This window comes from Myotis daubentonii, chromosome 1 (genome assembly GCF_963259705.1).
Source record: "Myotis daubentonii chromosome 1, mMyoDau2.1, whole genome shotgun sequence".
Taxonomy (NCBI): domain Eukaryota; kingdom Metazoa; phylum Chordata; class Mammalia; order Chiroptera; family Vespertilionidae; genus Myotis; species Myotis daubentonii.
The window spans coordinates 174,053,796-174,066,971 of NC_081840.1; the positions used below are offsets into that span (position 1 = coordinate 174,053,796).

A 13,176-nucleotide genomic window follows, 5' to 3' on the forward strand; every position below is an offset into this window, starting at 1 on the left:
CCAATCTGAAAACTTTTACATTTGTTTTAAAAAAACACACAGAGATTCTTTTTTTCCATACTCCTCAATGGGGCCAACCAAAAGCCTGTAGCAGAACATCCTGCTACATCACTCCCCAGCTGTAGTGGGGAATGGCCTTGCCTGAGACTGCATACATCAACAATGCTCCAGTAAGCACTAGCTGGTTTGGCTCAGTGGATAGAGTGTCGGCCTGCAGACTGGAAGGTCCCAGGTTCGATTCCAGTCAAGGGCACATGCCTGGGTTGCGGGCTCAATCCCCATTGGGGGGCATGCAGAAGGCAGCCAATCAATGATTCTCTCTCATCATTGATGTTTCTCTCTCTCTCTCTTTCTTCCTTTCTCTCTGAAATAAATAAAATATATTTTAAAAATGCTCCAGTAAGTGTGGCACTTGGTCTCTTGCAGGAGGGAGGGAAGGAGGGAAGGGAGGGAGGGAGGGAGGGAGGGAAGGGAGGGAGGGAGGGAGGGAGGGAGGGAGGGAGGGAGGGAGGGAGGGAGGGGAGAAAATGTGCTAATTAACTTCACTCACCTGATCATTCTCTAAGAAAATTCTTAGCACATTCTGTTGCAACGTGGAAAAAACACACACACCTGAATTCCATAAAAATGTTTACTTAGTACTATTGATTTTATCCTTTCACATGTCCTTCACTTCCTCTCTCCCTTTTTTGCTCTTTTTTCTTTTTAAGCCCCCATAGATGGTTTTCCTAGTTTTTTTCAATGAATAGAACCGAATGCTTAGCATTTATTTATTTTTCTATCCTCGAGGAACACAAACTATTTCTTGCAGCTCAAATCACTTGAAAATGTAAAGTGTGTAACTAAATATGCAGATTATGTTAATTATTTTGGTAGCCAGCCATATTGACCAGTTAGAACAGTGGTTCTCAACCTTGGCTGCACATTAGGATCACCTGGGAATCTTGTTAAAATCCTGATTTCTGGGCCTCATCATTAGTAACAAAGAAACAGAATTTCCGGAGGATGAGGCCCAGAAATCAGGATTTTAACAAGATTCCCAGGTGATTCTAATGTGCAGCCAAGGTTGAGAACCACTGAGTTAGAAAGTTGGACTAATTGGAATGTTTCAAAAGGGAATTGGATGAAATGGTGCTTTTGACCCAGTAATTGAAAGTCCAGTCTGAACACCTCACTCTGGGAATTCTCCCAACAGTATTTGGTTTTCCTTAGACATAGAAAACACCATGATTTTCATTATTTCAGTTAGCTGCTATGTAATTAAACCGATAGGCATTGCCTTCTATCTAGAAATCATTCCAGCTCATGAAGATTCTAAGTCTAGGTGTCATTCATTTCTCTGCACTTACCAGTGTTGTGCCATGTTGAAAAATAAGTTAGATAGGACCCTCCTGAAACTCTGATATCTGCGTTATTATCATCCTCTTTTGTAGCTTCTTAGATTTGGACTATCACTTGGATCGGTTTGATAAATGTCCTTCCCACAGGCAGGTGTTTGGAGAGAGTGGAATACCACAAGTCTGAGGACATTAAGCGCCTGATTGCCTGACATACATGAGTTGATTGCCCAAATCTCTCAGTATATGCTTGAAAAAAAAATTTTTTTTTTTAAAAGCAAGTGAATTAGCTGCTTAAGCTTGGCCATTTTTCAAAGTCAGCAAACAGGAAATGATTAAAATATGGGGTTCATACTAGCAACCAGAGGAAATTGAATGAATTCCAAGTTGTTACAGTTTGTCATTGGCTTAATTTCATGACACACACTCCTTCTTTCTTCTACATTGCATGCACTTATTTTTTTTAATTAAAAGTGAATCAGAATTAATTCTCGCCCTAAACTGGTGTGGCTCAGTGGATAGAGCGTTGGCCTGCAGACTCAAGGGTCCCAGGCTCAATTCCGGTCACAGGCATGTACCTTGGTTGCAGGCATGTACCCAGTAGGGAGTGTGCAGGAGGCAGCTGATCGATGTTTCTCTCTCATCGATGTTTCTAACTATCTCTCTCCCTTCCTCTCTGTAAAAAAAATCAATAAAATACATATATATTTTTAAAGAATTAATTCTCAATTTTAAAATTTAGGCAAAAATAGGACTGGTTTCATATAATTGGGCATGCCTGAGAGAGTGACACAAAACCATAAACAGGCATGAGTAATCTCTATAATAGATGTCTGGGGTCCTATAATAGTACTACACCTACTTTACACAGAAGTAAAAATGGTGTTCATGTCAAATGTTTTGCATTCTCATATGTAAATTTTGTGGAAAAGCTTATTTTCTCAAACCTATTTGGAAGAATTCCCTTGGCCATTTTTCCTTAAAATTGCTTTTAAAATCAGTTTTACAATTAATTGATTTAATCCATTTGAAATAAATGCTTTGCTTTCGTTGTTTCAGAATTTATACCTTTATCAAGATTACATTACTAAACTTCAGACATGGGTACTTCTATAAGCGGGGAAAGAGGAATATGTCAATTAACTATAAGAATTGATTATTTACCCTCATTTTCTTAATTTTTAAAAAAATATGTTTTTATTGATTTCAGAGAGGAAAGGAGAGGGAGAGAGAGATAGAAACATCAATGATGAGACAGAAGGTTGATTGGCTGCCTCCTGCATACCCCACACTGGGGTTTGAGCCTGCAACCTGGGCATGTGCCCTAACCGGGAATTGAACCATGACCTCCTGGTTCATAGGTCAACTATCAACCACTGAGCCAAGCCAGCTGGGCTCTTCATTTTTTAAAAATATGTTTTTTTATTGATTTCAGAGAGGAAGGGAAAAGGAGAGAGAAATAGAAACATCAATGATGAGAATCATTGATGGGCTGACTCCTGCAAGCCCATCTCTGGGGATCAAGCCTGTAATCCAAGCATGTGCCCTGACTGGGAATCAGACCACAACCTCCTGTTTCATAGGTCAGCCAAGCCAGCTGTGCCATCCTCATTTTCTCTTCAAATTACAGTGTTCTTCTTGTTTACTACGGGGCGTGGATTGGTGCCTTGTTGACTGCTGCTGATTGAGGAGGAGAAGGTGTGAAGGAAGAAAGGATTGACTGATTTTGATCTTCTCTGTTTGCTACAAAGAAATTTAGTAGACATGCCAAATAAATCATTAGCCAAAACACATGAACAGCTGTATTCAGAATACTACATCACCTCACTGTAAATCATCTACCAAAAGCACTTCTAAATTCTAAGCAAGCCAACCATATTGATAATTAAATGTTCACTAAAGTACCCATGTTAATTTTCATTATAATTTGTCACATGTTAGAGTTAAGGATCTGTTCTTGGCAAAGAAATATTAAGTACAGTGTTCATTTTATAACACATGGAGGCTATTTTTCTCAAATAAAATCATTACAGGTTTTTAGTTGCAGCCTTTTTGCATCGTTAGTTATCATTAGTACTTTTTGACACCGAATCCTTGATTAGGAAATAAACTTAGTTCTAATACGTTTATAATTTGTTTTAAGTACTTCCAAGGAATATTTTAGAGTCAAATGTGTAAGCTCCTTGTATCAGTTTGGCTTACCACTTCCTGTAATAGCACTGCTCTTAGGGGTTTCTTCCCAAGACACCTGCAGGGATCTCAGGTGTAGTTGCCTCTATCTTTCCAGCTTTGCAACTTAATTCTACAAGCCCGTCCACATTGGAGTTGATAATAAGCTGATTCGCCGCTTAACCCTTCCCATGGGAAGAATTGGCACAATCACTTACAAACATTAAAAGCTTTGGCAACATAAACATTAGAACAGCTAAGCGATACTGAAATTGGATACCAAAATCTCAAGAGAATGAAAAATAGTATTTCATACTTTGTGCCATCTTCCAACTAAAATGTTAAGCCCCAGCCGGTTTGGCTCAGTGGATAGAGCTCTGCGGACTGAAGGGTCCCGGGTTCAACTCCAGTCAAAGTCACATGCCCGGGTTGTGAGCTCAATCTCCAGTAGGGGGCGTGCAGGAGGCAGTCGATCAATGATTCTCTCTTATCATTGATGTTTCTATCTTTCTCTCCCTCTCCCTTCCTCTCTGAAATCAATAAAATAATATTTTAAAAAAATGTTAAGACGTTTCCAACTTTTAGGGTTGGGTGTGTGTGTGTGTGTGTGTGTGTGTGTGTGTGTGTGTGTGAGAGAGAGAGAGAGAGAGAGAGAGAGAGAATAGCTTTGTAATAAGAATTTGGTGATTGCCAAAGTAATATTACCAATTGAAGCAAACTTCCCTTTTCATTAATGATGCTTAAACATATTTAAAAATAGGTGAGAAAGAGAAAACAAAAGTTAACTAGTTGTTTTCCCCAAAGTAGTATACACCCCAAGTGGTATATAAGATTTCACAATAGGGGTATAAGGAAAAATATTAGAGCTTCTAGTTACTTTTATCTAATACTTTACATTTCTACTTTTTATTTGCTTAATCATGTACATAATACTCAGTTATATATTGAGGGGAGTGGCTGCTTAAAAACTAATTTTAGTGCTCCCTTCGGCAGCACATATACTACAATTGACATGACACAGAGAAGATGAGCATGGCCCCTGCTCCAGGGTGACACACAAGCTTGTGAAGCATTAAGAAAAGCAAACCTGCCCATCTGGTGTGGCTCAGTGGTTGAGCATCTACCTGTGAACCAGGAGGTCAAGATTCGATTACCAGTCAGGGCACATGCCCTGGTGTGGGCTCGGTCTCCAGTGTGGGGCATGCAGGAGGCGGCTGATCATTGATTCTCTTTCATCATTGATGTTTCTATCTCTCTCTCCCTCTCCCTTCCTCTCTGAAGTAAAAAAATGCATATTTTTTTTAAAAAGAAAAACAAACCTAATTTTATATGAGTGCATAATCAAAAAAGCCGAAAGACTACTCCAGGAGACACTGCGGGGCACAGAGACTCATTCTTTGTTTTGAGGTCATTTATCAGAAAGAAGAAAACCATGTTAAAGAAAGGAAAAACTATTTTATTGTGGTATATAGTTTACATTTTTTAAATTGAATACTTTTATATTAAGCTTCATATTGCTTCTATGTTGTTTGGGAAACTTAAACTCTTTATGATTTCATTATGTTCTCTCATATTATCTACACGTGTTAATACTTAGAGCAATACAGAAGACAGAGCAGGAGTGCTGTTTACTGCTGCGCTTTTCATTGCAAGGCCATCGTTTTTTGAAGTGGCTCACACTTAACAGGAATATTTTTGAGAGCTGTTTCTTTCATCATCATGTTAATGAGCTATAATTAGCTTTATTAAGATAACTGAGTATGTAATCATTTAAGAGTTTAGATACAATATATGAATACTTGGATTGGGGTTGTAGAATCCTATATAATAAAGAGGAAATATGCAAATTGACCATCACGCCCTCCCAAGTTGGCTGCCTATGACCAGGCCTGCAGGGGGGTTAGTGAGGGACAACCAAACGACTGAACAAGCAGGCTGTGTGGGGCGACTAGGCCAGCAGAGGGGTTAGTGAGGGACGACCAAACGTCTGAACAGCAGGCTGTGTGGGGCAACCACGCTGGCGGGAGTCTGTGAGGGGAAACCAGGACGGCAGCGGGGGGCAGTTGGGGGTGACCAGTTAGGGGCTACCAGGCAGGCAGGCAGGTGAGCAATTAGGAGCCAGCAGTCCAGGATTGTGCACAAATTTCGTGCACCAGGCCTCTAGTAAGATAATAAAAAGCTTCCTCTTTTTTTAAGTTCTTTATTGTTTAAAGTATTACATAAGTCTCCTTTTTCCCCCATTGACCTCTCCCCAGCCACCCGCGCCCCCCGTCTGTGTCCATTGGTTATGCTTATATGCATGCATGCAAGCCCTTTGGTTGATCTCTTATCCTCCCCCTCCCCTGCCTTCCCTCATAGGTTGGACAGTCTATTTGATGCTTCTATGACTCTGGTTCTGTTTTTGTTCATTAGTTTATGTTGTACATTATATTCCACAAAGAGTGAGATGATATGATATTTATCTTTCTCTGACTGGCTTATCTTCCTCTTGAAAGTACCATGTGAATTATTTTTGCCTTCAGCTAATTTTGAAAGAAACCTCCCTTGATGGTCTCCCATGAAGAAGTAATTGACTTTGGTTAGGTCCAAGGTAGAGTGTCTTTTACTGAACTTACTGCATCGTGAGTTTAGCTCTAATGCAGGGGTGGGGAACCTTTTTTCTTCGAAGTGCCATTGGGATATTTATAACATCATTCGAGGGCCATACAAAATTATCAACTTAAAAATTGGCCTGCTATATTTGGTCAAACATTTAATGAACTCACCAGACCAAATGATTTTGAAGGCCTTATACAGCTTGTGAGCTGTACGTTCCCCACCCCTGCTCTAAGGTGTCAAAACAAAATTTGTGACAGGTAGGACAGAGTTTTAAGTAAAATCAATAGAATATAATATTAATAGAAATTATATTAATTCACATTTTATTTTCTTTTAGTTCACAGGAGGATGAAAGACCTCTGTCACCTTTCTATTTGAGGTACTTATTTGATTTTTGTTGGTCTATTACAGGGAATGGAGGAGGGGTGGGGCTTCTTTGGGTCTCTTTGTCCATTTTAATTCTTTTCCATAGAATATTCTGCATTATGGCCAGACCTAGCTTTTTGGAACTTCTTGCCATATGGTTCATGCTCTGGTTTTCCCCTCTCTGGTTTAACAAATCTTGAAACAAATTTTAATATAGTTGAAAACACTAAAATAAGATACTGTGTTTTAAATTCAGAAATGATAAAGTAGCCATTTTAACTTCAAAAACTGCCTGTAATTAGACTGTAACCTAAATTTAAAAATTTTTCTTCTGTACTTAGAGGTTGGGGAGGAGTGAGCGCACAAAGCTTACTTGCTGAAGAAGCTTTAGGTCAGTGGTCGGCAAACCGCGACTCACAAGCCACATGCGGCTCTTTGGCCCCTTGAGTGTGGCTCCTCCACAGAATACCGCGGGCGCGCACGTACAGTGGGATTGAAACTTCGTGGCCCATGCACAGAAGTCGGTGTCAGTCAGCAGTCTCATGTGCAGTGGTTAGTGCTAGTTGCATCAGCACATCGTGCGCGGGTGACAAAAGATAGAGGAAACAAGTATACAAGACGAGTGTGGATGGGAGAGTTGGAAGGGGTCGACCTCAGCGAACGTACCTCAATCAGATTGAGGACGTTTTTAGCAAAGGCCAGCTTAGGAGTACCCTAATTAAGTTAATAACAATGTACCTTCCTATATAGTGTAAGTTTAAAAAATTTGGCTCTCAAAAGAAATTTCAGTCATTGTACTGTTATTTGGCTCTGTTGACTAATGAGTTTGCCGACCACTGCTTTAGGTTATGTTAAATCATTTCCTATGTAGTAGCGGCATGAGAAAGTAAACATTCAGTAAGGTTATGGAGTTCAGGATTCTGTTCTAAAGCTTGTAATGCTAAAATATCAACTTTTAAAGCAGGTAAGTTTACAGAATGTTGAAGTGAATCACATCTCTCCAGACTAAAACGTTTGCTATATTAATGTGATTTTTAGTGAGCCCTTCAACTTGGGTATAGCCTAGAGCGGCCGTGGGCAAACTACAGCCCACGGCCCGAATCTGGCCCGTTTGAAATGAATAAAACTAAAAAAAAAAAAAAAAAGAAAAGACCGTACCCTTTTATGTAATGATGTTTACTTTGAATTTATATTAGTTCACACAAACACTCCATCCATGCTTTTGTTCCAGCCCTCAGGTCCAGTTTAAGAACCCATTGTGGCCCTCGAGTCAAAAAGTTTGCCCACCCCTGGCCTAGAGCCAAGTTTTTCTTACTGAATTTCTTTCCTCACTACCTATCTACTTCAGAGGCTTAGAAAATATATTTGAAAATATTACCATATTAATTAAAGTTAAAATTGCTAAAGTTTTAAATTTTTTTTCTCAATTTTGAAATCTATTTTTTTAATAAATGTTCAGGATATGTGATAAGTAGTTTGTATTTATTTTTGAATCTGATTGTGCCAATCATTAGATTTAGACGTTAATTCAAGCACCAGTAGTTCAGAAATGTGTCGTAGGACTTCAGGCTTAGCCAAGTAACTGCTTTCCACTAGTGTTCTGGCCTTTAGTGACTTGAAGCTTATTGCATAATCACTTTGTGGCAAGAGGGGACATTTGAGGTTTCTGTCCGAGACAACATGGTGGTCCATTTGATTCATCCTGGTTTCCTGCCAACCAAATCAGCATATTCTGGTTCATAGGCTATCTCAACTGTGCAATTACTGTAAACACACAAGATGTTATTTCTGAGCACATGGTGACTCTGGCATTCATTATGTAAATACACACAATAATATCAAACATGATTATCCTATATTAATGGAAATTAAGTTTTACATACTACAGAAGATTAAAACACAGGATCTTGCGAACTAATGAGAACTATTTGTTCCCTGTCTTATATTTTTTACTCTAGATAACATCAACCTATGTTTTACATTGTCTTAAATTTTTTTTTTAACCACTATTGTAAAAAGCAGATGGGAGAAATGGGCTTATAAGTCATAAATCCTCAAGGACACATAATTGTATCTTATAGTGTGATAATTTTTGTAATTGCCTAGACTAACAATGCAATCTTGAAAAAGAAATTCTATACTAGCAAAATGAAGGTAAAAGAGTGTAAAGAAAATTAATATTGTTAAGAGTCATAAAGATTAAAATATGATGCAAATTAGGAAAAAGAATGAATATGTAAAGTAACCCACATTTGCCCTGGCCGGTTTGGCTCAGTGGATAGAGCGTCGGCCTGGGGACTGAAAGGTCCCAGGTTCGATTCCGGTCAAGGGCATGTACCTTAGTTGTGGGCACATATCCAGTGGGGAGTGTGCAGGAGGCAGCTGATCAATGTTTCTCTCTCATCGATGTTTCTAACTCTGTATCCCTCTCCCTTCCTCTTTGTAAAAAATCAATAAAATATATTTTAAAGTAACCCACATTTACAGTAGAGGTCAAGTTGAAAAAAAAAAAAAGGAAGTTACCAGCAGGCATTCTTTTCACATGAAAGAAATTTAAACTTAGTGGAGCTATTTCATAAATGCAAAAATCATAATTATTTGGCTTGAAATTAAAATTCACATGTAGTTTTTTCTGAATAGTCTTAGAAATTATGTTAGAATTTGGTTGGAACAGGTTATTTTAGCTTTTGTTTATTATGTACTTGACATGAAGCTGGAGAACATGTTAGTAAAACATAAACCCTTTTTTGCCCCCAAATTATTTGCATGGCTAGCTGAGATTAACTTTTCTAGCATAAAGAATTCAAGTAGAAGAAAGAAAACATGATTGTTAATTATGATTAAGTACTTCTAGAATTTTGGACTAGAAACATAACCTGTCTACTGATAATTTAATTTATAAATTAGTGTACTTTTGTACTACCTCTCATAAGAGCAAATGAATGCTTAACAACAAGACAGAATCTGTGTTTGCGGTAAAGGTTTTCAGCCTTTGTCATCTCATGACACACAAACTAATTACTAAAATTCTGTGGCATACCAAAAAAATATATACTTTTTGCTGATCTAACAAAAAAGGTATAATTTTGATTCATTCACATTGGACAGCTATTGTTGTGTTGACTATTGGGATTTTTTTTATTTGACAATCTAAGGGAAAAGAGGCCAGTGCCCCTGACTAAATAGTCAGGTATTACATGTTTTAAAAATTGTTGTGGCATGCCAGTTGAAAATCGCTAGGCTGGAGGATAGAGATGGAGAGCACGCAGTGTACTAGCGGAGGCTCCAGACCCTCCTGTGGCTAGGAGAGGGGGTGGAATGCAGGACAGGGATCCAGAGAGGCCATTTCAGTCACTACCTTGCTCTACTTTTCACCTTGTAGAATTTCACTTTCTGTGATTGCAGTTTTCTTTTAACAGTCATGGCTGAACCACATGTTAGTCCACTGCACACTTACGTTGCCTTTAGTCTTTTCTTTCTTCTTTCTTTCCTTTTTTTTTTTTAATCCTCATCTGAGGATATTTTTCCATTGATTTTTAGGGAGAGTGGAAGAGAGAAGGAAAGACCAAGAGAAACATCAATGTGAGAGAAACACATCCATTGGTTGCCTCCTGCACACACCCTGACCAGGGCCCTGGCTAGGGAGGAGCCTGCAACCAAGGTACGTGCCCTTGACTGGTATCAAACCCCGGACCCTGTGATCTGCAGGCCGACGCTCTATCCACTGAACCAAACTGGCTTAGGGCACCTTTAGTCTTTTCCATAGTGAGGCAGGGCTGTTATAAATAGACATACCTCCTTATTGTAGATTAAGTATCTTCTATGTTGAGAACTCTGTGTTCTCTAATTTCAGTACTTCTCCAACCTTACCTAACTCACCACAGAGCCATTTGTTCTTTTTTAAAGGAAAGAAATAGTAGCCACAAATGTACACCTGCCACTGTCCCATGTGGCAAGTGTATTGCAGCTACAGTAGCTTAAACAGTAGCTGTCATTGTTCCCCAGATGCTCATTAGAGATTACCCGCCCTGTTGAGGATATTAAGGAAATGAAAGGGAAGGACAGGTTATGCCAAATCCTTAGTGAGATAGCCACAAAATAAATATGAACAGGCCAACTTAAGGTGAAGAGCATTCTTGGCTAGGATGTCCATACCTGGCCTCTGTCATAGTCTAGGCTGGAGTCCCAGAAAAGGAGCCCCTACCTCAGTTGCTCAGATGGGCATCAAAGCAACTTTTGCTGTAGGTGTTCTCCTGTGCCGTGTTCAGCCTGTTACTGTCTGATTTATTTTGCCTGGCATGCAGTCAGATCTGGCTAGGATCTGTTGCTAGTTCACTTCTGTTCGTCTGAGTCTCCAGTGTCTACAAACCCAGGCTTTGATTTCTGTGGTTATTTCCACTGGATTCTTCCTCTCCACTTTCTATTTGTCCTCATCTCTGCCCGCTCCCACCTCACCTACACTACCTTCATGTTTCTTATGGCAGGGTCAGACCCTATCCTATCCCATCCCATCAGAATTCAACCACTGAATTCCTTCTTCTTTCCAGTTTCTTGGCTTATATGTATAGCCTGTATACCTACAACCTGTCTTTCCTGTGCTTTATCAAAATCTTACATATGTGCTTTAGGGGCTACATACCTATAACCAGTCTGGTCCACTGGGCTCTAACCAGCTCACCTGGCCTTCAAATGGTGCCTCCTTGCTTACCTAATACCTGTCTTCTAGCAACTGCCCTGATCTTCCTCTGCTTTCCCTTTCTCATTTTGTTCTCCACTGAAACCTTAAAACTGACAGCCTTTATCAAATTCAGCCAAGTTTCAAAACGGTACAAATTGAAGCCGAATTACTATTTTAGCAGATTTGGAGTTACTTAGGCTCATTTTCAGTATTTATGTTTTCTAATTTTTCTGAATCTGGAACATCAAATCAGTCTATCTCTAAATTAGCTGTTTGGCATGCAAACTCATTCTTTAGGATTGTGTTAATTTTTTTTTTTTTTATTCCTAGAACCTAGCAATCATCAATTTTATGAAGGTCTTTTAAGGGTAGGATTTCTGTTGAAGAAATAAATTCAGATTAAAATATTACCTGACATTTGATGAAATCTAGGAGTTATATCATACCACTCCTACTTTGATATGTGGAAAAATTCTTTCTAGATTATTTTTAGGTAGCTTTTTTGGGATTTCCTTTCCAAACAACTTGTGCTAGAGTTTATAGGTTTATGATTTTTTGGTCATACTTTAGTAAATTTTAATAGTTTATTTTTCTTCTTAAGCATGCTGTATATTTTATGAATTATCATTTTGAGGTAAAAAGCTCTCATTTTTAGATGGGATAGTTTGGAGAAACATAGCAAATCAGACATAATATTTGTTTATAAGCCTGTTTGGAGCTCCTGACTAACAAGCAGGACAAACAAGCAGGCTTTAATAATCTACTTGACTTTTCCCCCAAGATGATAAAGTCAGCTAGATATTTGGGTGTCTTTAGAAACAAATAACTATATATTTAAAGTATTTGTTTTCCTTGTCCTTTTTTATTAGCACAGTGTTCCTAAACCAAGGAGGCACAGCACTGCTGCCTGTGAGCTTTTTTTTTGGGGGGGGGGTGATAAAATATAAATAACACATTTTGCCATTTTAATCACTTTTAAAATTGTGATAAAATATATATAATGTAAAATTTACCATCTTAACTATTTAAAGTGCATTTTCATAGTAATACACAAGAGTTCAGTTCCTCCATTATCTTTGTCAACACTTGTTACATTTCTTTTAATGATAGCATCTTTATGGTATGAAGTATGTGGAGCTCTTTAAAGGTATCTGGATTTCACTGGCCAAGATTCTGAGTCTCCTGAGGGTTGAGGGTGTGTATTTTCAAAAATTGTCATAGGATAGTCTTTTCAACAAATAGTGCTGGTAAAACTGGGTATCCACATGCAAAGGCATGAAATTGGACCCTTAGCTAGCACCATATGCAAAGAATTAACTCAAAATGCATCGAAGACCTAAATGTAAGAGTGGAAACTCTTAGAAGAAAACATTGGGCAAAAGATCAGTGATTCTCTCTCATCAGTGATGTTTCTATCTCTCTTTCCCTCTCCCTCTCTAAAGTCAATAATAAAAATATATTTTTTAAAATGATACTAAAAATACTGTATTCTGTTAAATAGGCAAATTAAGAGTTGTATGCCATTTTGATGATTAGTTACATGGTCTTTATCCTGAAGCTTAATCAAATTAATTGTATTTTAAATTCTTACTCATTAAAAAAATCGCATAAGCCCTGGCCAGTGTGTCTCAGTTGGTTGGAGTGTGGTCCTGTGCACTGAAGGGCCATGGGTTTGATTCCCAGTCAGGGCACATACCCAGGTTTCAGGTTCCATCCCCAGTCAGGATTCATGTGGGAGGCAACTGATCAATGTTTCTCTTTCTCTCTCCCTCTCCCATCCTCTCTCACTATAATCAATGAAAAACATGTCCTTGGGTGAGAATTTTAAAAAATGAAAATAAATAAATAGATAAAATTGAGTACTTGTAAATACTATTTTCTAGAGAAAAAGGATAATTCTGTTAATGGTTCCTATTAAAACAGTTTTTTATTACAGGTAGGGTTTTATACACAAAGAAAAGAGTAAATATAGAAAAAAAGAACACATGCTGTTTTATGTCTGGTTTCAGTAGATTTGAAACTTCTTTC

The 13,176-nt window shown here is 38.4% G+C and overlaps 1 protein-coding gene and 1 non-coding gene across 8 annotated transcripts in view; both read left to right on the forward strand.

The window, feature by feature from the left end:
* The window catches only part of FAM13A (family with sequence similarity 13 member A), a 282,952-nt gene that overhangs the window by 192,161 nt on the left and 77,615 nt on the right, over window positions 1–13,176 (forward strand). For 4 of the 7 annotated variants that reach the window (XM_059665523.1, XM_059665511.1, XM_059665528.1 and 1 more), the window contains one exon: window positions 6,442–6,483. The exons of 2 other annotated variants lie outside the window; for them this stretch is intronic. In XM_059665523.1, the coding sequence (XP_059521506.1) occupies window positions 6,442–6,483 (42 nt within the window). The remainder of the gene's footprint in view (window positions 1–6,441; window positions 6,484–13,176) is intronic. One more of the 7 variants, XM_059665535.1, reaches the window with a different exon arrangement.
* Window positions 4,484–4,590, forward strand: LOC132224049 (U6 spliceosomal RNA). Its single transcript, XR_009450583.1, has one exon. It is a non-coding gene; the product is annotated as a U6 spliceosomal RNA (small nuclear RNA).